This window comes from Ylistrum balloti, unplaced genomic scaffold (genome assembly GCF_031769215.1).
Source record: "Ylistrum balloti isolate Yb309-2 unplaced genomic scaffold, AGI_CSIRO_Ybal_v1 Utg370652, whole genome shotgun sequence".
NCBI lineage: Eukaryota > Metazoa > Mollusca > Bivalvia > Pectinida > Pectinidae > Ylistrum > Ylistrum balloti.
This window is the reverse complement of record NW_026782396.1, coordinates 499,129-525,146: the sequence shown is the minus strand read 5'-3', so window position 1 is coordinate 525,146 and position 26,018 is coordinate 499,129. Positions and strand designations below refer to the sequence as shown.

General features: G+C 40.1%; 1 protein-coding gene across 1 annotated transcript in view; it reads right to left on the bottom strand.

The window, feature by feature from the left end:
- LOC132557266 (voltage-dependent T-type calcium channel subunit alpha-1G-like) overlaps window positions 1-26,018 on the bottom strand; it is a 212,357-nt gene that overhangs the window by 89,787 nt on the left and 96,552 nt on the right. The window contains exons 7-12 of the mRNA XM_060221755.1: window positions 10,063-10,236; window positions 3,865-4,238; window positions 3,212-3,709; window positions 1,665-1,689; window positions 882-1,003; window positions 39-190 (exon numbers count right to left, since the gene is read on the bottom strand). Of these exons, the coding sequence (XP_060077738.1) occupies window positions 39-190; window positions 882-1,003; window positions 1,665-1,689; window positions 3,212-3,709; window positions 3,865-4,238; window positions 10,063-10,236 (1,345 nt within the window). The remainder of the gene's footprint in view (window positions 1-38; window positions 191-881; window positions 1,004-1,664; window positions 1,690-3,211; window positions 3,710-3,864; window positions 4,239-10,062; window positions 10,237-26,018) is intronic.

Sequence of the window (26,018 nt, the reverse complement as noted above, 5' to 3'; positions counted from 1 at the left end):
TTTAACATTGTTGATAACTTAACGGCAGTTCAACTTACCTGAGAATTACAATGAACCCATCAAACACATTAAAGCCATTTTGAATGTAACCAAAAAGTCCATAGGCCATCAGTTTAAACAGCATTTCCAGAGCGAACAAGACACAGAAAACTATATTGCTGTACTCAACTGCCTGGGTAAGTTCAATTGGCTGAAATGGGAACAAATGACATGTAAACAGTGTTAAACAGACAACAGCTGTCAAAACTTCACAGGTGTCAAACAGACAGTTGGTGTCAAGCATGTGACTAGTGTCAAACAAAGGATGTAAGGAGACAACTTTCAAACATGCAATACATGTGAAGCCAGCGAAAGGTGTCAAACATGTTTTACATGTGAAAACAGTGAGGGGTGTCGAACCAGTGACAGGTGTCAAACCAGTAACAGGTAAACCAGTAACAGGTGTCAAACCAGTAACAGGTGTCAAACCAGTAGCAGGTGTCAAACAAGTAGCAGGTGTCAAACAGGCAACAGGTGTCAAACCAGTAACAGGTGTCAAACATGTTTTACATGTGAAAACAGTGAGGGGTGTCAAACCAATAACAGGTGTCAAACCAGTAACAGGTGTCAAACAAGTAACAGGTGTCAAACCAGTAACAGGTGTCAAACAGACAACATGTGTCAAACCAGTGACAGGTGTCAAACAGACAACATGTGTCAAACCAGTGACCGGTGTCAAACCATTAGCAGGTGTCAAACCAGTAATAGGTGTCAAACAGGCAACATGTCAAACTAGTGACTGGTGTCAAACCAGGTATCAAGGTATCAAACCAGTAACAGGTGTCAAACTAGTAACAGGTGTCAAACCAGTGACATGTACCTGTTCAGGAGTGTTTACTCACCTGGTTATGGTACTCAATGCCCATACCAACAGTGTTGATGAGGATAGCAAACATGATACCACGTCGAAAAACATGGTGCTCCACCACCTTCTCCATAAAGCTTTGAAAGATACTTAAGCCACCTGTAATGCAAGACACATTCAAAAACATTAGTGGTATCTATATACATAGGTTATCAATGTACTTTATTAGAAGGAAGTACCTGTAAGGTAGAAATAACCACTTACTGTAAGGTAGAATTAACCACTTACTGTAAGGTAGAAATAACCACACTTACTGTAAGTTAGAAATAACTACACTTACTGTAAGGTAGAAATAACCACTTACTGTAAGGTAGAATTAACCACTTACTGTAAGGTAGAAATAACCACACTTACTGTAAGTTAGAAATAACTACACTTACTGTAAGGTAGAAATAACCACTTACTGTAAGGTAGAAATAACCACTTAGTGTAAGGTAGAAATAACCATACTTACTGTAAGGTAGAAATAAACACTTAGTGTAAGGTAGAAATAACCACTTACTGTAAGGTAGAAATAACCACACTTACTGTAAGGTAGAAATAACCACACTAACTGTAAGGTAGAAATAACCACACTTACTGTAAGGTAGAAATAACCACACTTACTGTAAGGTAGAAATAACCACACTGACTGTAAGGTAGAAATAACCATACTTACTGTAAGGTGGAAATAACTACACTTACTGTAAGGTAGAAATAACCACATACTGTAAGGTAGAAATAACCACACTTACTGTAAGGTAGAAATAACTACACTTACTGTAAGGTAGAAATAACCACACTGACTGTAAGGTAGAAATAACCACATACTGTAAGGTAGAAATAACCACTTACTGTAAGGTAGAAATAACCACACTTACTGTAAGGTAGAAATAACCACACTTACTGTAAGGTAGAAATAACCATACATACTTGTAAGGTAGAAATAAACACTTAATGTAAGGTAGAAATAACTACATTTACTGTAAGTTAGAAATAACCACACTGACTGTAAGGTAGAAATAACCACACTTACTGTAAGGTAGAATTAACCACTTACTGTAACGTAGAAATAACTACATTTACTGTAAGGTAGAAATAACCACACTGACTGTAAGGTAGAAATAACTACACTTACTGTAAGGTAAAAATAACCACACTTACTGTAAGGTAGAAATAACCACATACTGTAAGGTAGAAATAACCACACTTACTGTAAGGTAGAAATAACCACTTACTGTAAGGTAGAAATAACCACTTACTGTAAGGTAGAAATAACTACACTTACTGTAAGGTAGAAATAACCACTTACTGTAAGGTAGAAATAACCACTTACTGTAAGGTAGAAATAACTACACTTACTGTAAGGTAGAAATAACCACACTAACTGTACGGTAGAAATAACCACACTTACTGTAAGGTAGAAATAACCACTTACTGTAAGGTAGAAATAACCACACTGACTGTAAGGTAGAAATAACCACACTGACTGTAAGGTAGAAATAACTACACTTACTGTAAGGTAGAAATAACTACACTTACTGTAAGGTAGAATTAACCACTTACTGTAAGGTAGAAATAACCACATACTGTAAGGTAGAAATAACCATACTTACTGTAAGGTAGAAATAACTACACTTACTGTAAGTCAGAAATAACTACACTTACTGTAAGGTAGAAATAACCATACTTACTGAAAGTTAGAAATAACCACACTTACTGTAAGGTAGAAATAACTACACTTACTGTAAGTTAGAAATAACCACACTTACTGTAAGGTAGAAATAAACACTTACTGTAAGGTAAAAATAACCACTTACTGTAAGGTAGAAATAACTACACTTAGTGTGAGGTAGAAATAACCATACTTACTGTAAGGTAGAAATAACCACACTGACTGTAAGGTAGAAATAACCACACTTACTGTAAGGTAGAAATAACTACACTTACTGTAAGGTAGAAATAACTACACTTACTGTAAGGTAGAATTAACCACTTACTGTAAGGTAGAAATAACCACACTTACTGTAAGGTAGAAATAACCACATACTGTAAGGTAGAAATAACCACACTTACTGTAAGGTAGAAATAACCACTTACTGTAAGGTAGAAATAACCACACTTACTGTAAGGTAGAAATAACCACACTTACTGTAAGGTAGAAATAACCACATACTGTAAGGTAGAAATAACCACTGACTGTAAGGTAGAAATAACCACACTTACTGTAAGGTAGAAATAACCATTTACTGTAAGGTAGAAATAACTACACTTACTGAAAGGTAGAAATAACCATACTTACTGTAAGGTAGAAATAACTACACTTACTGTAAGGTCAAGCATGAGGGCATCAACACTTCTGCACTGGTCAAGCATGAGGGCACCAACACTACTGCACAGGTCAAGCATTTGGGCAACAACACTACTGCACCGGTCAAGCATGAGGGTACCAACATTACTACACCGGTCAAGCATGAGGGCACCAACACTCCTGCACCGGTCAAGCATGAGGGCACCAACACTCCTGCACCGATCAAGCATCAGGGCACCAAAACTACTGAACCGGTCAAGCATGAGGGCACCAACACTACTGCACAGGTCAAGCATGAGGGCATCAACACTACTGCACTGGTCAAGCATGAGGGCACCAACACTACTGCACCGGTCAAGCATGAGGGCACCAACACTACTGCACCGGTCAAGCATGAGGGCACCAACACTACTGCACCGGTCAAGCATGAGGCCATCAACTCTACTGCACCGGTCAAGCATGAGGGCACTAAAACTACTGCACTGGTCAAGCATGAGGGCACCAACACTACTGCACTGGTCAAGCATGAGGGCACAACACTACTGCACTGGTCAAGCATGAGGGTACCAACACTACTGCACCAGTCAAGCATGAGTCCATCAACACTACTGCACTGGTCAAGCATGAGGGCATCAACACTACTTCACCAGTCAAGCATAAGTCCATCAACTCTACTGCACTGGTCAAGCATGAGGGCACCAACACTACTGCACCAGTCAAGCATGAGGGCATCAACTCTACTGCATCGGTCAAGCATGAGGCCATCAACTCTACTGCACCGGTCAAGCATGAGGGCACCAAAACTCCTGCACCGGTCAAGCATGAGGGCATCAACTCTACTGCACCGGTCAAGCATGAGGGCACCAAAACTACTGCACCGGTCAAGCATGAGGGTATCAACACTAATGCACAAGTCAAGCATAAGTGCATCAACTCTGCTCTTATCATAAACCATGAATAGACCATCATGCAGATAGGACATAAAATGGTGGCCCATATGAGAACTGCCAAGCCAAGGCCTCGCCCAACTCACTCTATATCTTTCTGTCAAATTACAAGGTACTGGTCACATTACAATTTGGTAATCATCATCTTATTCAATATCAGTAGAATAGTAGAAGATAAGAGTGTGACGATGATGACATGGTCACCTTCATCTTATAACACAACCAGCAGAAGATTAGAGTGTGACGATGACTACACGGTCACCTTCATCTTATAACACAACCAGTAGAAGATAAGAGTGTGACGATGACTACACGGTCACCTTCATCTTATAACACAACCAGTAGAAGATAAGAGTGTGACGATGACTACACGGTCACTTTCATCAAGATAAATTACTAGTGTGGAGCATACACTATGCACTGAAGTACGTAGTGTACGAGATCTACATGGTCACCTTCATCAGACAAATGACCAGTGTGGAGTGTACTAACACTGACATACGTAGTGTAAGAGATCTACATGGTCACCTTCATCAGACAAATGACCAGTGTGGAGTGTACTAACACTGACATACGTAGTGTAAGAGATCTACACGGTCACCTTCATCAGACAAATGACCAATGTGGAGCGTACTAACACTGACGTAATTAATGCTCAACAAGATGGTGAGGAATCAAGAAACATTTTTGGCAGTACTGTAATGCAAACAGATTACAGACCAAATAGACACAAGACACATACAAAATCAGATCCAAGAACGGTGAGGCATCATACATCGGAAAAACAGGAGAGTCGGGGAAGGATTCAATGAACATCAGAAAGACTGGGAATCCAAAGAAGGCAAAAAATACACGAGATCAAACAGAAAACAATCTCAGTTCCAGATCAATAAATGTGCACTTCCAGATCATTCCACACTGCAAAATCATATCTCATATCATTGAATCATTGAATGGGAAATTCCAAAATAGGCGTTTGCTTAAGGAAACCAGTAATAAACAGGGATGGAGAGGGAGAGAGAGAGGATAGAGGGGGGGGGGGGGGGGTGCAACAAACGTTTTGTTAGTGTACATACTATCATAGTACAGCCGAAAAAGTTTTGTCAATCCTCACCATCGTTTACACAGATAATGGTGGCCGTGTAGATCTCGTACATTACATACGTCAGTGTTAGTACACTACACACTGGTCATATGTCAGTGTAAATAAGCGCTAAACTGGTCATTTATCTGATGAAGGTGACCGTGTAGATCTACACTACATACTGGTCATTTGTCTGATGTAAGGGACCATGTAGATCTCATACACTACATACATCATTGCTAGTCCACTCCCCACTGGTCATTTGTCTGATGTAAGGGACCATGTAGATCTCATACACTACATACATCATTGCTAGTCCACTCCCCACTGGTCATTTGTCTGATGTAAGGGACCATGTAGATCTCATACACTACATACATCATTGCTAGTCCACTCCACACTGGTCATTTGTCCAAAGAAGGTGACCATCACAATCTAATCTTCAACGGGTTGTGTTATAAAAACCTCTACTCTATTGAAATTACCAACCTAAAAAATGTTCTACTCTTTGAGGGGGATGCAGTTTGCCTCCTGACATCACCAGAACATTGATGCTGATTGGTGAGACAGTGTGTAGAGACATACATTGAGACATGGAGATAGAAAACCTGTAAAAAGCTGACTAAGAACAGAGTCTGTTAAATGGAGAACAAACAAGCCCAACACAAGCCCAACCAGACATTAAATAATCATCTGATCACTAATTTAGTCCAGACTCAACACTTACAATTAGTCCTGGCCTAAGCCTTTAAGGTAAGTCCTGGCCTCAGACTTTAGGGTAAGTCCTGGTCTAAGACTTCAGGGTAAGTCTTGGCCTAAGACTTTAAGGTAAGTCCTGGCCTCAGACTTTAGGGTTAGTCCAGATTCAATACTTCATGGTTAGTCCTGGTCTAAGGCTTTAGGGTAAGTCCTGGTCTTAGACTTTAAGGTCCTGGTCTAAGGCTTTAGGGTAAGTCCTGGTCTTAGACTTTAAGGTAAGTCCTGGCCTCAGACTTTAGGGTTAGTCCTGGCCTAAGACTTTAGGGTTAGTCCAGATTCAATACTTTATGGTCAGTCCTGGTCTAAGGCTTTAGGGTAAGTCCTGGTCTAAGACTTCAGGGTAAGTCTTCGCCTAAGACTTTAGGGTTAGTCCTGGTCTCAGACTTTACGGTTAGTCCTGGCCTAAGACTTTAGGGTTAGTCCAGATTCAAGACTTCATGGTTAGTCCTGGTCTAAGACTTCAGGGTAAGTCTTTGCCTAAGACTTTAGGGTTAGTCTTTGCCTCAGACTTTAGGGTAAGTCCTGGCCTAAGACTTTAGGGTTAGTCCAGATTCAAGACTTTATGGTTAGTCCTGGTCTAAGACTTCAGGGTAAGTTTTGGCCTAAGACTTTAGGGTTAGTCCTGGTCTAAGACTTCAGGGTAAGTCTTGACCTAAGACTTTAGGGTTAGTCCTGGCCTAAGATTTTAAGGTTAGTCCTGGCCTCAGACTTTAGGGTTAGTCCTGGTCTAAGACTTCAGGGTAAGTCCTGTCCTAAGACTTTAGGGTTAGTCCTGGCCTCAGACTTTAGGGTTAGTCCTGGCCTCAGACTTTAGGGTTAGTCCTGGCCTCAGACTTTTGGGTTAGTCCAGATTCAAGACTTTATGGTTAGTCCTGGTCTAAGACTTCAGGGTTAGTCTTGGCCTAAGACTTTAGGGTTAGTCCTGGCCTCAGACTTTAGGGTAAGTCCTGGTCTAAGACTTCAGGGTAAGTCCTGTCCTAAAACTTTAGGGTTAGTCCAGATTCAATACTTCATGGTTAGTCCTGGTCTAAGGCTTTAGGGTAAGTCCTGGTCTTAGACTTTAAGGTCCTGGTCTAAGGCTTTAGGGTAAGTCCTGGTCTTAGACTTTAAGGTAAGTCCTGGCCTCAGACTTTAGGGTTAGTCCAGATTCAATACTTCATGGTTAGTCCTGGTCTAAGGCTTTAGGGTAAGTCCTGGTCTTAGACTTTAAGGTCCTGGTCTAAGGCTTTAGGGTAAGTCCTGGTCTTAGACTTTAAGGTAAGTCCTGGCCTCAGACTTTAGGGTTAGTCCTGGCCTAAGACTTTAGGGTTAGTCCAGATTCAATACTTTATGGTCAGTCCTGGTCTAAGGCTTTAGGGTAAGTCCTGGTCTAAGACTTCAGGGTAAGTCTTCGCCTAAGACTTTAGGGTTAGTCCTGGTCTCAGACTTTACGGTTAGTCCTGGCCTAAGACTTTAGGGTTAGTCCAGATTCAAGACTTCATGGTTAGTCCTGGTCTAAGACTTCAGGGTAAGTTTTGGCCAAAGACTTTAGGGTTAGTCCTGGTCTAAGACTTCAGGGTAAGTCTTGACCTAAGACTTTAGGGTTAGTCCTGGCCTAAGATTTTAAGGTTAGTCCTGGCCTCAGACTTTAGGGTTAGTCCTGGTCTAAGACTTCAGGGTAAGTCCTGTCCTAAGACTTTAGGGTTAGTCCTGGCCTCAGACTTTAGGGTTAGTCCTGGCCTCAGACTTTTGGGTTAGTCCAGATTCAAGACTTTATGGTTAGTCCTGGTCTAAGACTTCAGGGTTAGTCTTGGCCTAAGACTTTAGGGTTAGTCCTGGCCTCAGACTTTAGGGTAAGTCCTGGTCTAAGACTTCAGGGTAAGTCCTGTCCTAAAACTTTAGGGTTAGTCCTGGCCTCAGACTTTTGGGTTAGTCCAGATTCAAGACTTTATGGTTAGTCCTGGTCAAAGACTTCAGGGTAAGTCTTGGCCTAAGACTTTAAGGTAAGTCCTGGCCTCAGACTTTAGGGTTAGTCCTGGCCTCAGACTTTAGGGTTAGTCCTGGCCTAAGATTTTAAGGTTAGTTCTGGCCTCAGACTTTAGGGTTAGTCCTGGCCTTAGACTTTAGGGTTAGTCCAGATTCAAGACTTTAGGGTAAGTCCTGGTCTAAGACTTCAGGGTAAGTTTTGGCCTAAGACTTTAGGGTTAGTCCTGGCCTAAGATTTTAGGGTTAGTCCAGATTCAATACTTTAGGGTTAGTCCTGGTCTAAGACTTCAGGGTTAGTTCTGGTCTAAGACTTTAGGGTTAGTTCTGCTCTAAGATTTTAGGGTTAGTCCTGGCCTCAGACTTTAGGGTTAGTCCTGGTCTAAGACTTCAGGGGTGGATATCAATATTTTACTATTCACATTTTACCTTTATTTTGAAACACAGATTTGAATATTAGTGAGGATATCATGTTTTTCTCTTGGTCTATTTTTGGAAAATATATCAATCTTCCAAATCACCCAGTGCAGGTGTGTTCAGTCAACCATTAACGTGTGTTCACACTTTTCCATATATACACCCCTTCCAAAAGCAATGTGTTGTTTAAATTATTAAAAAAAAATCAATATTCTCCATACATTTTTGTATGATACAGAGATAGGCAAGACAATCTTAAAATGACAATGAAATGTATAGAGGCATTCGATGAAGCAAGCTGGCTTGTCCAAATGTCAGGTCAGAGCTGAAAATGCATAAGTATCTAAATTTGTGTTCTCAAGAATAAATGGAACTGCTTCCAAACCAATGAAAGCTGTTCCAGACATCATGCTGGAGGTTGCTTCAAGTTAAAAATTTAGCAGAAAGCCCAATTTTTGCTGATAGGGGCAGCACATCACAGGTTCCAAACAGTGCCATAGCTTTATGAAATGATTTCCTAAATATTTCAGGTACCCGGATAGCCACTCAGACAGAATTATCTTTCTTAATACTGGCTCCAGGTCACATAGACCAGACTATTGGAGTTTCCTTAACTGCCAGCTACCCTTGGGCAAAAGTTCAAAGCACTTGAACCCATAAGACATTGAAATGACCAAAGACACTCCCAGCTACCCTTGGGCAAAAGTTCACAGCACTTGAACCCATTAGGGATTGAAACGACCAAAGACCCTCAATAATCTGGACACCTACAATTCCAGACAAAAGTGTCAAGATTACAAGTTTTCTGCAATTTGACAATTTGTCATCTGTAACTATTCTATTTTAGAATCCAACAAGACAATACATAGACAATTACTGCATGATAAGTACATACAGCATACTCTACATACATAGATTTAACAGCATTTAAATACTGTATTCTATGTATTCTACTGTATGTCACTCGGCTGATTAAAGAGAAAGGCATGTTTTTTTTTATTTCAAAATGGACCATTGTTGATAATTTGTCTTTATTTCATTTCAAGAACTATTTATGTTTAATGATTCATCTTGGTCAACATTAAAGTTCAAAATCAGACAAAGTCCTTACAAAATAATGATAACAACTTGTCCTGTATAAATAATGAATTATCAAACATTGAAAACCTGGCCAGAACAAGACCCAGTTTTTGATATTATTTTCCTTTACAATGAATTCATTTTGGTCTGTACAGAAGTCCCATAAGCTCGGACAGTTCCACATCTGTATGACCTTGACCTATTATCATCAAAATCTCGTCAGGTGTATAACCTGATGTTATGATGTTATATTGAAGTAGTACTGTGTACATTGGTTTCTATAGTAACTGATAACTTGATGTAAACACACAATAACAACACCTTACATTCACTTTTATGGTTGAAAGACCATTGTTCAGAAACACCAAGGGGCATAACTCCCATCAATAAACATGCCCTAGAATTTAGGTACAGGTTATGAGCTTCAGAAGAATTTTGATATTGTGATGAAAATTAAGATGATAGTAGAAGATTTTACATCCAAAGACAAAATTTCAAATTTCATAAACTAAATTCTTCATGTCTTTTTTAAACTTAGTTGAGATAGATGTTGAAGATTAACCATTTAATGTCATTCATAGGATGAAAAGTTTGTTTTATGTACTTGATGTTTACATACCTGGCTTATTTCTGTTTTTAACTGAATCTTTACTTCGTTCTATATCATATCGGTCCATATCACAGTTATCATGGGAACTGGAGTGATTACATTGACTCTGCTTGTCATAGTCATTGACGAGGTAGCTGGACAGCTGCTTGTCTGTGATGACATCCAGGAGCTCTTCTGGTAAACCTACAAAAAGGCACATCAGATGAGTATCACTTAACTAGGCTGGAATGCAGTGTGGGATTAGGTGTGATGTGGTATAGGGGTGTAGCATGTGGTGTGAGATGTGACATTTGGGATGGGGACATGTGGAATGTGGTTGTAATGTGCAGGGTGGGGCAGGGTGTGATATGTGTGGGGTGGGGTGGAATGAGGGCATTATGTGTGAGATGGGGGTGTGACATGTGGATTGAAGACATTATGTGTGGGATGGGGTGCGACACGTGGGTTGATGACATTATGTGTGAGATGGGGGTGTGACATGTGGATTGAGGGCATTATGTGTGAGATGGGGGGTGACACGTGGGTTGAGGGCAGTATGTGTGAGATGGGGGTGTGACATGTGGGTTGAAGACATTATGTGTGGGATGAGGGTGTGACAGGTGGGTTGATGACATTATGTGTGGGATGGGGGTGTGACATGTGGGATTGGGTGCATCATGTGGGATTTTGGTGTGGCATATGGGATTGGGTGCATCATGTGGGATTTTGGTGTGGCATGTGGGATCGGGTGCATCATGTGGGATTGGGTGCATCATGTGGGATTTTGGTGTGGCATGTGGGATTGGGTGCATCATGTGGGATTTTCATGTGGCATGTGGGATTGGGTGCATCATGTCCGATTGTGGTGTGACATGTAGAATTGTGAGTTGACATGTGGGATTGGGTGCGATATATGGGATGAAGGTGTTGTGTGAGGGATGGAATTTATGGGATTCATGTGTGACATATGGGATTACAATGTGATATGTGGAATTGGGTGTGATATATGGGATAGGGGTGTGATGTGTAAAGCTGGATGACATGCTGGATATGGGCCTGACATGGGAGATTGGGGCCAAGTGTGGTACATAGCAAGGTGAAGTTTGGGCTTGTTGTGGGGTTATGAGCTGGGAACAGTGGTGTAGGGTGGTTTGGGCTAGGAAAGTTCAGCATCATGAAGTTCAGATGTTGTATGGGGTTGTGGTGAGGACACAAATCGTGTGTAACGAGGATATGTGGTGTGACGTGAGGTGGTTGTTGGAGGATGAGTTATGGTATATGGGCGTGACATTGAGTGTGGTTGTTGGGGTATGGGTTGTGACATTGAGTGTGGTTGTTGGAATAGGAGTTATGATATATGGGCGTGACATTGATCAGGTTGTTGGAATAGGAGTTATGATATATGGGCGTGACATTGATCAGGTTGTTGGAGTAGGAGTTATGGTATATGGGCGTGACATTGATCAGGTTGTTGGGGTATGGGTTGTGACATTGAGTGTGGTTGTTGGGGTATGGGTTGTGACATTGAGTGTGGTTGTTGCAATAGGAGTTATGATATATGGGCGTGACATTGATCAGGTTGTTGGAGTAGGAGTTATGGTATATGGGCATGACAATGATCAGGTTGTTGGAGTAGGAGTTATGGTATATGGGCATGACAATGATCAGGTTGTTGAAGTAGGAGTTATGGTATATGGGCATGATATTGAGTGTGGTTGTTGGGGTAGGAGTTATGGTATATGGGCGTGACATTGAGTGTGGTTGTTAGGGTAGGAGTTATGGTATATGGGCGTGACATTGATCAGGTTGTTGGAGAAGAAGTTATGGTATATGGGCGTGACATTGAGTGTGGTTGTTGGGGTAGGAGTTATGATATATGGACGTGACACTGACCAGTTTGTTGGAGTAGGAGTTATGGTATATGGGCGTGACATTGAGTGTGGTTGTTCGGGTTGGAATTATGATATATGGGCGTGACATTGATCAGGTTGTTTGAGTAGGAGTTATGGTATATGGGTGTGACATTGAGTGTGGTTGTTGGGGTATGAGTTATGGTATATGGGCGCGATATTGAGTGTGGTTGTTGGGGTAGGAGTTATGATATATGGGCGAGACATTGACCAGTTTGTTGGAGTAGGAGTTATGGTATATGGGCGTGATATTGAGTGTGGTTGTTGGGGTAAGTGTCATGACATTGAGTGTGGTTGTTGGGGTAGGAGTTATGATATATGGGCGAGACATTGACCAGTTTGTTGGAGTAGGAGTTATGGTATATGGGCGATATTGAGTGTGGTTGTTGGGGTAGGAGTTATGATATATGGGCGAGACATTGACCAGTTTGTTGGAGTAGGAGTTATGGTATATGGGCGCGATATTGAGTGTGGTTGTTGGGGTAGGAGTTATGATATATGGGCGAGACATTGACCAGTTTGTTGGAGTAGGAGTTATGGTATATGGGCGTGACATTGAGTGTGGTTGTTGGGGTAGGAGTTATGGTATATGGGTGTGATATTGATCAGGTTGTTGGGGTAGGAGTTATGGTATATAGGCGTGACATTGAGTGTGGTTGTTGAGGTAGGAGTTATGGTATATGGGCGTGATATTGATCAAGTTGTTGGGGTAGGAGTTATGGTATATGGGCGTGACATTGATCAAGTTGTTTGGGTAGGAGCTAGAGTATATAGGCGTGACATTGATCAAGTTGTTTGAATAGGAGTTATGGTATATGGGCGTGACATTGATAGGGTTGTTGGGGTAGGAGTTATGGTATATGGGCGTAACATTAATGGGGTTGTTGGAGTAGGAGTTATGGTATATGGGCGTAACATTGATGGGGTTGTTGGGGTAGGAGTTATGGTATATGGGCGTGACATTGATGGGGTTGTTGGGGTAGGAGTTATGGTATATGGGCATGATATTGAGTGTGTTTGTTAGAGTAGGGGGTGTGATATTGAGTGTGGTTGTTAGAGTAGGGGGTGTGATATTGAGTGTGGTTGTTGGGGTAGGAGTTATGGTATATGGGCGTGACATTGATCAGGTTGTTGGAATAGGAGTTATGATATATGGGCGTGACATTGATCAGGTTGTTGGAGTAGGAGTTATGGTATATGGGCGTGACATTGATCAGGTTGTTGGGGTATGGGTTGTGACATTGAGTGTGGTTGTTGGGGTATGGGTTGTGACATTGAGTGTGGTTGTTGCAATAGGAGTTATGATATATGGGCGTGACATTGATCAGGTTGTTGGAGTAGGAGTTATGGTATATGGGCATGACAATGATCAGGTTGTTGGAGTAGGAGTTATGGTATATGGGCATGACAATGATCAGGTTGTTGAAGTAGGAGTTATGGTATATGGGCATGATATTGAGTGTGGTTGTTGGGGTAGGAGTTATGGTATATGGGCGTGACATTGAGTGTGGTTGTTAGGGTAGGAGTTATGGTATATGGGCGTGACATTGATCAGGTTGTTGGAGAAGAAGTTATGGTATATGGGCGTGACATTGAGTGTGGTTGTTGGGGTAGGAGTTATGATATATGGACGTGACACTGACCAGTTTGTTGGAGTAGGAGTTATGGTATATGGGCGTGACATTGAGTGTGGTTGTTCGGGTTGGAATTATGATATATGGGCGTGACATTGATCAGGTTGTTTGAGTAGGAGTTATGGTATATGGGTGTGACATTGAGTGTGGTTGTTGGGGTATGAGTTATGGTATATGGGCGCGATATTGAGTGTGGTTGTTGGGGTAGGAGTTATGATATATGGGCGAGACATTGACCAGTTTGTTGGAGTAGGAGTTATGGTATATGGGCGTGATATTGAGTGTGGTTGTTGGGGTAAGTGTCATGACATTGAGTGTGGTTGTTGGGGTAGGAGTTATGATATATGGGCGAGACATTGACCAGTTTGTTGGAGTAGGAGTTATGGTATATGGGCGCGATATTGAGTGTGGTTGTTGGGGTAGGAGTTATGATATATGGGCGAGACATTGACCAGTTTGTTGGAGTAGGAGTTATGGTATATGGGCGTGACATTGAGTGTGGTTGTTGGGGTAGGAGTTATGGTATATGGGTGTGATATTGATCAGGTTGTTGGGGTAGGAGTTATGGTATATAGGCGTGACATTGAGTGTGGTTGTTGAGGTAGGAGTTATGGTATATGGGCGTGATATTGATCAAGTTGTTGGGGTAGGAGTTATGGTATATGGGCGTGACATTGATCAAGTTGTTTGGGTAGGAGCTAGAGTATATAGGCGTGACATTGATCAAGTTGTTTGAATAGGAGTTATGGTATATGGGCGTGACATTGATAGGGTTGTTGGGGTAGGAGTTATGGTATATGGGCGTAACATTAATGGGGTTGTTGGAGTAGGAGTTATGGTATATGGGCGTAACATTGATGGGGTTGTTGGGGTAGGAGTTATGGTATATGGGCGTGACATTGATGGGGTTGTTGGGGTAGGAGTTATGGTATATGGGCATGATATTGAGTGTGTTTGTTAGAGTAGGGGGTGTGATATTGAGTGTGGTTGTTGGGGTAGGAGTTATGGTATATGGGCGTAACATTGATGGGGTTGTTGGGGTAGAAATTATGGTATATGGGCGTGACATTGATGGGGTTGTTGGGGTAAGAGGCGTGACATTGAGTGTGGTTGTTAGAGTAGGGGGTGTGATATTGAGTGTGGTTGTTGGGGTAGGAGTTATGATATATGGGCGTGACATTGAGTGTGGTTGTTGGGGTATGAGTTATGGTATATGGGCGCGATATTGAGTGTGGTTGTTGGGGTAGGAGTTATGATATATGGGCGAGACATTGACCAGTTTGTTGGAGTAGAAGTTATGGTATATGGGCGTGACATTGATCAGGTTGTTGGGGTAGGAGTTATGGTATATGTGTGTGACATTGAGTGTGGTTGTTGGGGTAGGAGTTATGGTATATGGGCGTGACATTGAGTGTGGTTGTTGAGGTAGGAGTTATGGTATATGGGCGTGATATTGATCAAGTTGTTGGGGTAGGAGTTATGGTATATGGGCGTGACATTGATAGGGTTGTTGGGGTAGGAGTTATGGTATATGGGCGTAACATTAATGGGGTTGTTGGAGTAGGAGTTATGGTATATGGGCGTAACATTGATGGGGTTGTTGGGGTAGGAGTTATGGTATATGGGCGTGACATTGATGGGGTTGTTGGGGTAGGAGTTATGGTATATGGGCATGATATTGAGTGTGTTTGTTAGAGTAGGGGGTGTGATATTGAGTGTGGTTGTTGGGGTAGGAGTTATGATATATGGGCGTAACATTGATGGGGTTGTTGGGGTAGAAATTATGGTATATGGGCGTGACATTGATGGGGTTGTTGGGGTAAGAGGCGTGACATTGAGTGTGGTTGTTAGAGTAGGGGGTGTGATATTGAGTGTGGTTGTTGGGGTAGGAGTTATGATATATGGGCGTGACATTGAGTGTGGTTGTTGGGGTATGAGTTATGGTATATGGGCGCGATATTGAGTGTGGTTGTTGGGGTAGGAGTTATGATATATGGGCGTGACATTGACCAGTTTGTTGGAGTAGGAGTTATGGTATATGGGCGTGACATTGAGTGTGGTTGTTGGGGTAGGAGTTATGGTATATGTGTGTGACATTGAGTGTGGTTGTTGGGGTAGGAGTTATGGTATATGGGCGTGACATTGAGTGTGGTAGTTGGGGTAAGGGTCTTGACATTGAGTGTGGTTGTTGGGGTAGGAGTTATGGTATATGGGCGTGACATTGAGTGTGGTTGTTGGGGTAGGAGTTATGGTATATGGGTGTGATATTGATCAGGTTGTTGGGGTAGGAGTTATGGTATATAGGCGTGACATTGAGTGTGGTTGTTGGGGTAGGAGTTATGGTATATGGGCGTGACATTGATCAGGTTGTTGAAGTAGGAGTTATGGTATATGGGCGTGACATTGATCAAGTTGTTTGGGTAGGAGCTAGGGTATATGGGCGTGACAATGATCAAGTTGTTTGAGTAGGAGTTATGGTATATGGGACTGACATTGATGGGGTTGTTGGGGTAGGAGTTATGGTATATGGGCGTAACATTGATGGGGTTGTTGAAGTAGGAGTTATGGTATATGGGCATGATATTGAGTGTGTTTGTTAGAGTAGGGGGTGTGATATTGAGTGTGGTTGTTGGGGTAGGAGTTAGGGTATATGGGCATAATATTGAGTGTGGCTGTTAGAGTAGGGGGTGTGATATTGAGTGTGGTTGTTGGGGTATGAGTTATGGTATATGGGCGCGATATTGAGTGTGGTTGTTGGGGTAGGAGTTATGATATATGGGCGTGACATTGACCAGTTTGTTGGAGTAGGAGTTATGGTATATGGGCGTGACATTGATCAGGTTGTTGGGGTAGGAGTTATGGTATATGTGTGTGACATTGAGTGTGGTTGTTGGGGTAGGAGTTATGGTATATGGGCGTGACTTTGAGTGTGGTTGTTGGGGTAAGGGTCGTGACATTGAGTGTGGTTGTTGGGGTAGGAGTTATGGTATATGGGCGTGACATTGAGTGTGGTTGTTGGGGTAGGAGTTATGGTATATGGGTGTGATATTGATCAGGTTGTTGGGGTAGGAGTTATGGTATATAGGCATGACATTGAGTGTGGTTGTTGGGGTAGGAGTTATGGTATATGGGCGTGACATTGATCAGGTTGTTGAAGTAGGAGTTATGGTATATGGGCGTGACATTGATCAAGTTGTTTGGGTAGGAGCTAGGGTATATGGGCGTGACAATGATCAAGTTGTTTGAGTAGGAGTTATGGTATATGGGACTGACATTGATGGGGTTGTTGGGGTAGGAGTTATGGTATATGGGCGTAACATTGATGGGGTTGTTGGGGTAGGAGTTATGGTATATGGGCATGATATTGAGTGTGGTTGTTAGAGTAGGGCGTGACAATGCGTGTGGTTGTTAGAGTAGGGGGTGTGATATTGAGTGTGGTTGTTGGGGTAGGAGTTATGGTATATGGGCGTAACATTGATGGGGTTGTTGGAGTAGGAGTTATGGTATATGGGCGTGACATTGATCAAGTTGTTTGGGTAGGAGCTAGGGTATATGGGCGTGACATTGATCAGGTTGTTGGAGTAGGAGTTATGGTATATGGGCGTGACATTGATGGGGTTGTTGGGGTAGGAGTTATGGTATATGGGCATGATATTGAGTGTGTTTATTAGAGTAGGGGGTGTGATATTGAGTGTGGTTGTTAGAGTAGGGGGTGTGATATTGAGTGTGGTTGTTGGGGTAGGAGTTATGGTATATGGACGTAACATTGATGGGGTTGTTGGGGTAGGAGTTAAGGTATATGGGCGTGACATTGATGGGGTTGTTGGGGTAAGAGGCGTGACCTTGAATGTGTATGTTAGAGTAGGGGGTGTGATATTGAGTGTGGTTGTTAGAGTAGGGGGTGTGATATTGAGTATGGTTGTTAGGGTAGGAGTTATGGTATATGGGCGTGACATTGATCAGGTTGTTGGGGTGTGAGTTATGGTATATTGACGAACATTGACGGGGTTGTTGGGGTAGGAGTTATGGTATATGGGCGTGACATTGAGTGTGGTTGTTGGGGTAGGAGTTATGGTATATGTGTGTGACATTGAGTGTGGTTGTTTGGGTAAGGGTCATGACATTGAGTGTGGTTGTTGGGGTAGGAGTTATGGTATATGGGCGTGACATTGAGTGTGGTTGTTGGGGTAGGAGTTATGGTATATGGGTGTGATATTGATCAGGTTGTTGGGGTAGGAGTTATGGTATATAGGCTTGACATTGAGTGTGGTTGTTGGGGTAGGAGTTATGGTATATGGGCGTGACATTGATCAGGTTGTTGAAGTAGGAGTTATGGTATATGGGCGTGACATTGATCAAGTTGTTTGGGTAGGAGCTAGGGTATATGGGCGTGACATTGATCAAGTTGTTTGAGTAGGAGTTATGGTATATGGGCGTGACATTGATGGGGTTGTTGGGGTAAGAGTTATGGTATATGGGCATGATATTGAGTGCGGTTGTTAGTGTAGGGAGTGTGATATTGAGTGTGGTTGTTGGGGTAGGAGTTATGGTATATGGGCGTAACATTAATGGGGTTGTTGGAGTAGGAGTTATGGTATATGGGCGTAACATTGATGGGGTTGTTGGGGTAGGAGTTATGGTATATGGGCGTGACATTGATGGGGTTGTTGGGGTAGGAGTTATGGTATATGGGCATGATATTGAGTGTGGTTGTTAGAGTAGGGCGTGAAAATGCGTGTGGCTGTTAGAGTAGGGGGTGTGATATTGAGTGTGGTTGTTGGGGTAGGAGTTATGTTATATGGGCGTAACATTGATGGGGTTGTTGGAGTAGGAGTTATGGTATATGGGCATGACATTGATCAAGTTGTTTGGGTAGGAGCTAGGGTATATGGGCGTGACATTGATCAGGTTGTTGGAGTAGGAGTTATGGTATATGGGCGTGACATTGATGGGGTTGTTGGGGTAGGAGTTATGGTATATGGGCATGATATTGAGTGTGTTTGTTAGAGTAGGGGGTGTGATATTGAGTGTGGTTGTTAGAGTAGGGGGTGTGATATTGAGTGTGGTTGTTGGGGTAGGAGTTATGGTATATGGGCGTAACATTGATGGGGTTGTTGGGGTAGGAATTAAGGTATATGGGCATGACATTGATCAGGTTGTTGGAGTAGGAGTTATGGTATATGGGCATGATATTGAGTGTGGTTGTTAGAGTAGGGCGTGGCAATGAGTGTGTATGTTAGAGTAGGGGGTGTGATATTGAGTGTGGTTGTTAGAGTAGGGGGTGTGATATTGAGTATGGTTGTTAGGGTAGGAGTTATGGTATATGGGCGTGATATTGATCAAGTTGTTTGGGTAGGAGTTAAGGTATATGGGCATGACATTGATCAGTTTGTTGGAGTAGAAATCATGGTATATGGGCGTGACATTGATCAGGTTGTTGGGGTAGGAGTTATGGTATATTGACGAACATTGATGGGGTTGTTGGGGTAGGAGTTATAGTATATGAGCGTGACATTGATTGTGGTTGAATGTGAACCTGGGTACAGTTTTAAGTCCTCCATTAAGGGATGGACATATACACTATGTTCCAATGAACACATTGAACAGTATCTTGGTTAATGATTATTTTCCTGCAAACTAGTTATTATAGGAAAACTTGGCTGTGATGAAACTAAACTGGAAAAGATCACAGAATAGTGCTTAACATGTATTGCATTTAAACAGCTCTTGTCTAACAGCGAAGAGTTTCTAAACAATATAGCTACATAAGAGGCTTACTAAAAGCTGCAAGTTAAATTGATAAACAGGACTGACTTAGTCAGCTATTGTGATGTAGTACTTCTGTGGGATTATTTTCTCCAGTCCTAACCAGATTTATATTCCTGTAGCAACGTATTTCCTTTCCTATCTATGATTCTCTAATACTTATTCTAAAATAAAAATCTCTGAAGAAAGCTATAAACATCCAAATAACACTTGTCTATAATCTCAGACTGGACACAGCTGTAATATGTCTGTGTACTGGTCAGTGGGGAGGTATGTTAGGCTGGACACAGCTGTAATATGTCTGTGTACTGGTCAGTGGGGAGGTATGTTAGGCTGGACACAGCTGTAATATGTCTGTGTACTGGTCAGTGGGGAGGTATGTTAGGCTGGACACAGCTGTAATATGTCTGTGTACTGGTCAGTGGGGAGGTATGTTAGGCTGGACACAGCTATGATATGACTGTGTATTGGTCAGTGGGGAGGTATGTTAGACTGAACATAGCTATGATATGACTGTGTACTGGTCAGTGGGGAGGTATCTTAGACTGGACACAGATATAATATGACTGTGTACTGGTCAGTGGGGAGGTATGTTAGACTGGACACAGCTATGATATGGCTGTGTATTGGTCAGTGGGGAGGTAAAGTAGGCTGAACACAGCTATAATATGACAGTGTACTGATCAGTGGGGAGGTATGCTAGGCTGGACACGGCTATAATATGATTGTGTATGGGTAAGTGGTGAGGTATGTTGGATTGGACACAACTATAATATGACTGTGTACTGGTCAGTGGGCAGGTATGTTAGGCTGGACATGGCTATAATACGACTCTGTACTGGTCAGTGGGGAGGTATGTTACGCTGGACATGGCTATAATATGACTGTGTACTGGTCAGTGAGGAGGTATTTTAGGCTGGACACAGCTATAATATGACTGTGTACTGGTCAGTGGGAAGGTATGTTAATGGTTCCCAGCTTTGTGACTAAACAGAAGTCAAATTATTCACCGTTAATAAAAATTGTTTTAGACAAAACTTGGACAACATCCTTGTACAGAAGAAGGATTTTGAAACATTGACGTTTCCCCTATTGGGCCCCACATCTCTGATGTCAGACTACTGACTGATACAATTACATAGGGCTTAGGACCAAAACAGGACAGAAGCCAGGCATTCCCATCAAACAACAATTCTACAGAATTTCCTCCATTTCCATGATTTGTTCCTGCCTCAGAGAAATGTGACCTGACCATTTAAATCTAATTGATTCGCCTTCATCCATGTATGCTTTAGACCAAATTAGGCAGAAACATGATATTTCTGGAGAAAAATTAAATCATGATATTTCTGGAGAAGGATTGAATCATGATATTTCTGGAGAAAAATTAAATCATGATATTTCAGGAGAAGGATTGAATCATGATATTTCTGGAGAAGGATTGAATCATGATATTTCTGGAGAAGGATTGAATCATGATATTTCTGGAGAAAAATTAAATCATGATATTTCAGGAGAAGGATTGAATCATGATATTTCTGGAGAAGGATTGAATCATGATATTTCTGGAGAAGGATTGAATCATGATATTTCTGGAGAAAAATTAAATCATGATATTTCTGGAGAAGGATTGAATCATGATATTTCTGGAGAAAAATTAAATCATGATATTTCAGGAGAAGGATTGAATCATGATATTTCTGGAGAAGGATTGAATCATGATATTTCTGGAGAAGGATTGAATCATGATATTTCTGGAGAAAAATTAAATCATGATATTTCAGGAGAAGGATTGAATCATGATATTTCTGGAGAAGGATTGAATCATGATATTTCTGGAGAAGGATTGAATCATGATATTTCTGGAGAAAAATTAAATCATGATATTTCAGGAGAAGGATTGAATCATGATATTTCAGGAGAAGGATTGAATCATGATATTTCTGGAGAAGGATTGAATCATGATATTTCTGGAGAAGGATTGAATCATGATATTTCTGGAGAAGGATTGAATCATGATATTTCTGGAGAAAAATTAAATCATGATATTTCAGGAGAAGGATTGAATCATGATATTTCTGGAGAAGGATTGAATCATGATATTCCTGGAGAAGGACTGAATCATGATATTTCTGGAGAAGGACTGAATCGTGATATTTCTGGAGAAGGATTGAATCATGATATTTCTGGAGAAGGATTGATTGAATCATGATATTTCTGGAGAAGGATTGATTGAATCATGATATTTCTGGAGAAGGATTGATTGAATCATGATATTTCTGGAGAAGGATTGAATCATGATATTTCTGGAGAAGGATTGAATCGTGATATTTCTGGAGAAGGACTGAATCGTGATATTTCTGGAGAAGGATTGAATCATGATATTTCTGGAGAAGGATTGAATCGTGATATTTCTGGAGAAGGATTGAATCATGATATTTCTGGAGAAGGATTGAATCATGATATACCTGGAGAAGGATTGAATCATGATATTTCTGGAGAAGGATTGATTGAATCATGATATTTCTGGAGAAGGACTGAATCATGATATTTCTGGAGAAGGATTGAATCATGATATACCTGGAGAAGGATTGAATCATGATATTTCTGGAGAAGGATTGATTGAATCATGATATTTCTGGAGAAGGATTGATTGAATCATGATATTTCTGGAGAAGGATAGAATCATGATATTTCTGGAGAAGGATTGAATCATGATATTTCTGGAGAAGGACTGAATCATGATATTTCTGGAGAAGGATTGAATCATGATATTTCTGGAGAAGGATTGAATCGTGATATTTCTGGAGAAGGATTGAATCATGATATTCCTGGAGAAGGATTGAATCATGATATTTCTGGAGAAGGACTGAATCGTGATATTTCTGGAGAAGGATTGAATCATGATATTTCTGGAGAAGGATTGATTGAATCATGATATTTCTGGAGAAGGATTGATTGAATCATGATATTTCTGGAGAAGGATTGAATCATGATATTTCTGGAGAAGGATTGAATCGTGATATTTCTGGAGAAGGACTGAATCGTGATATTTCTGGAGAAGGATTGAATCATGATATTTCTGGAGAAGGATTGAATCGTGATATACCTGGAGAAGGATTGAATCATGATATTTCTGGAGAAGGATTGATTGAATCATGATATTTCTGGAGAAGGATTGATTGAATCATGATATTTCTGGAGAAGGATTGATTGAATCATGATATTTCTGGAGAAGGATTGAATCATGATATACCTGGAGAAGGATAGAATCATGATATTTCTGGAGAAGGATTGAATCATGATATTTCTGGAGAAGGATTGAATCATGATATTTCTGGAGAAGGATTGAATCATGATATTTCTGGAGAAGGATTGAATCATGATATTTCTGGAGAAGGATTGATTGAATCATGATATACCTGGAGAAGGATTGAATCATGATATTTCTGGAGAAGGATTGAATCATGATATTTCTGGAGAAGGATAGAATCATGATATTTCTGGAGAAGGATTGATTGAATCATGATATTTCTGGAGAAGGATTGATTGAATCATGATATTTCTGGAGAAGGATTGATTGAATCGTGATATTTCTGGAGAAGGATAGAATCATGATATTTCTGGAGAAGGATTGATTGAATCATGATATTTCTGGAGAAGGACTGAATCGTGATATTTCTGGAGAAGGATTGAATCATGATATTTCTGGAGAAGGATTGATTGAATCATGATATTTCTGGAGAAGGACTGAATCGTGATATTTCTGGAGAAGGATTGATTGAATCATGATATTTCTGGAGAAGGATTGATTGAATCATGATATTTCTGGAGAAGGATTGATTGAATCATGATATTTCTGGAGAAGGATTGATTGAATCATGATATTTCTGGAGAAGGATTGAATCATGATATACCTGGAGAAGGATAGAATCATGATATTTCTGGAGAAGGATTGAATCATGATATACCTGGAGAAGGATTGAATCATGATATTTCTGGAGAAGGATTGATTGAATCATGATATTTCTGGAGAAGGATAGAATCATGATATTTCTGGAGAAGGATAGAATCATGATATTTCTGGAGAAGGATTTAATCATGATATTTCTGGAGAAGGATTGAATCATGATATTTCTGGAGAAGGATAGAATCATGATATTTCTGGAGAAGGATTGAATCATGATATTAAACATTATCAGTCCTTTTTATAGGATCAATAACCCAGTCACTGTAGGTTTATATTAAACATTATCTGTCCTTTTAATAGGGTCAATAACCCAGTCACTGTAGGTTTATATTAAACATTATCAGTCCTTTTTATAGGATCAATAATCCAGTCACTGTTGGTTTATATTAAACATTATCAGTCCTTTTTAGAATCAATAACCCAGTCACTGTAGGTTTATATTAAACATTATCTGTCCTTTTTATAGGATCAATAACCCAGTCACTGTAGGTTTATATTAAACATTATCAGCCCTTTTTAGAATCAATAACCCAGTCACTGTTGGTTTATATTAAACATTATCAGTCCTTTTTAGAATCAATAACCCAGTCACTGTAGGTTTATATTAAACATTATCAGTCCTTTTTAGAATCAATAACCCAGTCACTGTTGGTTTATATTAAACATTATCAGTCCTTTTTAGAATCAATAACCCAGTCACTGTAGGTTTATATTAAACATTATCAGTCCTTTTTAGAATCAATAACCCAGTCACTGTTGGTTTATATTAAACATTATCAGTCCTTTTTAGAATCAATAACCCAGTCACTGTAGGTTTATATTAAACATTATCAGTCCTTTTTAGAATCAATAACCCAGTCACTGTAGGTTTATATTAAACATTATCAGTCCTTTTTAGAATCAATAACCCAGTCACTGTTGGTTTATATTAAACATTATCAGTCCTTTTTAGAATCAATAACCCAGTCACTGTTGGTTTATATTAAACATTATCAGTCCTTTTTAGAATCAATAACCCAGTCACTGTTGGTTTATATTAAACATTGTCAGTCCTTTTTAGAATCAATAACCCAGAAGGATAGAATCATGATATTTCTGGAGAAGGATTGAATCATGATATTTCTGGAGAAGGATTTAATCATGATATTTCTGGAGAAGGATTGAATCATGATATTTCTGGAGAAGGATTGAATCATGATATTTCTGGAGAAGGATTGAATCATGATATTAAACATTATCAGTCCTTTTTATAGGGTCAATAACCCAGTCACTGTAGGTTTATATTAAACATTATCAGTCCTTTTTATAGGATCAATAATCCAGTCACTGTTGGTTTATATTAAACATTATCAGTCCTTTTTAGAATCAATAACCCAGTCACTGTTGGTTTATATTAAACATTATCAGTCCTTTTTAGAATCAATAACCCAGTCACTGTTGGTTTATATTAAACATTGTCAGTCCTTTTTAGAATCAATAACCCAGTCACTGTTGGTTTATATTAAACATTATCTGTCCTTTTAATAGGGTCAATAACCCAGTCAGTGTAGGTTTATATTAAACATTATCAGTCCTTTTTAGAATCAATAACCCAGTCACTGTTGGTTTATATTAAACATTATCTGTCCTTTTAATAGGGTCAATAACCCAGTCAGTGTAGGTTTATATTAAACATTATCAGTCCTTTTTAGAATCAATAACCCAGTCACTGTAGGTTTATATTAAACATTATCAGTCCTTTTTAGAATCAATAACCCAGTCACTGTTGGTTTATATTAAACATTATCTGTCCTTTTAATAGGGTCAATAACCCAGTCAGTGTAGGTTTATATTAAACATTATCAGTCCTTTTTAGAATCAATAACCCAGTCACTGTTGGTTTATATTAAACATTATCTGTCCTTTTAATAGGGTCAATAACCCAGTCACTGTAGGTTTATATTAAACATTATCAGTCCTTTTTAGAATCAATAACCCAGTCACTGTAGGTTTATATTAAACATTATCAGTCCTTTTTAGAATCAATAACCCAGTCACTGTTGGTTTATATTAAACATTATCAGTCCTTTTTAGAATCAATAACCCAGTCACTGTAGGTTTATATTAAACATTATCAGTCCTTTTAATAGGGTCAATAACCCAGTCAGTGTAGGTTTATATTAAACATTATCAGTCCTTTTTAGAATCAATAACCCAGTCACTGTTGGTTTATATTAAACATTATCAGTCCTTTTTAGAATCAATAACCCAGTCACTGTTGGTTTATATTAAACATTATCAGTCCTTTTTAGAATCAATAACCCAGTCACTGTTGGTTTATATTAAACATTATCAGTCCTTTTTAGAATCAATAACCCAGTCACTGTTGGTTTATATTAAACATTGTCAGTCCTTTTTAGAATCAATAACCCAGTCACTGTTGGTTTATATTAAACATTATCAGTCCTTTTAATAGGGTCAATAACCCAGTCAGTGTAGGTTTATATTAAACATTATCAGTCCTTTTTAGAATCAATAACCCAGTCACTGTTGGTTTATATTAAACATTATCTGTCCTTTTAATAGGGTCAATAACCCAGTCAGTGTAGGTTTATATTAAACATTATCAGTCCTTTTTAGAATCAATAACCCAGTCACTGTAGGTTTATATTAAACATTATCAGTCCTTTTTAGAATCAATAACCCAGTCACTGTTGGTTTATATTA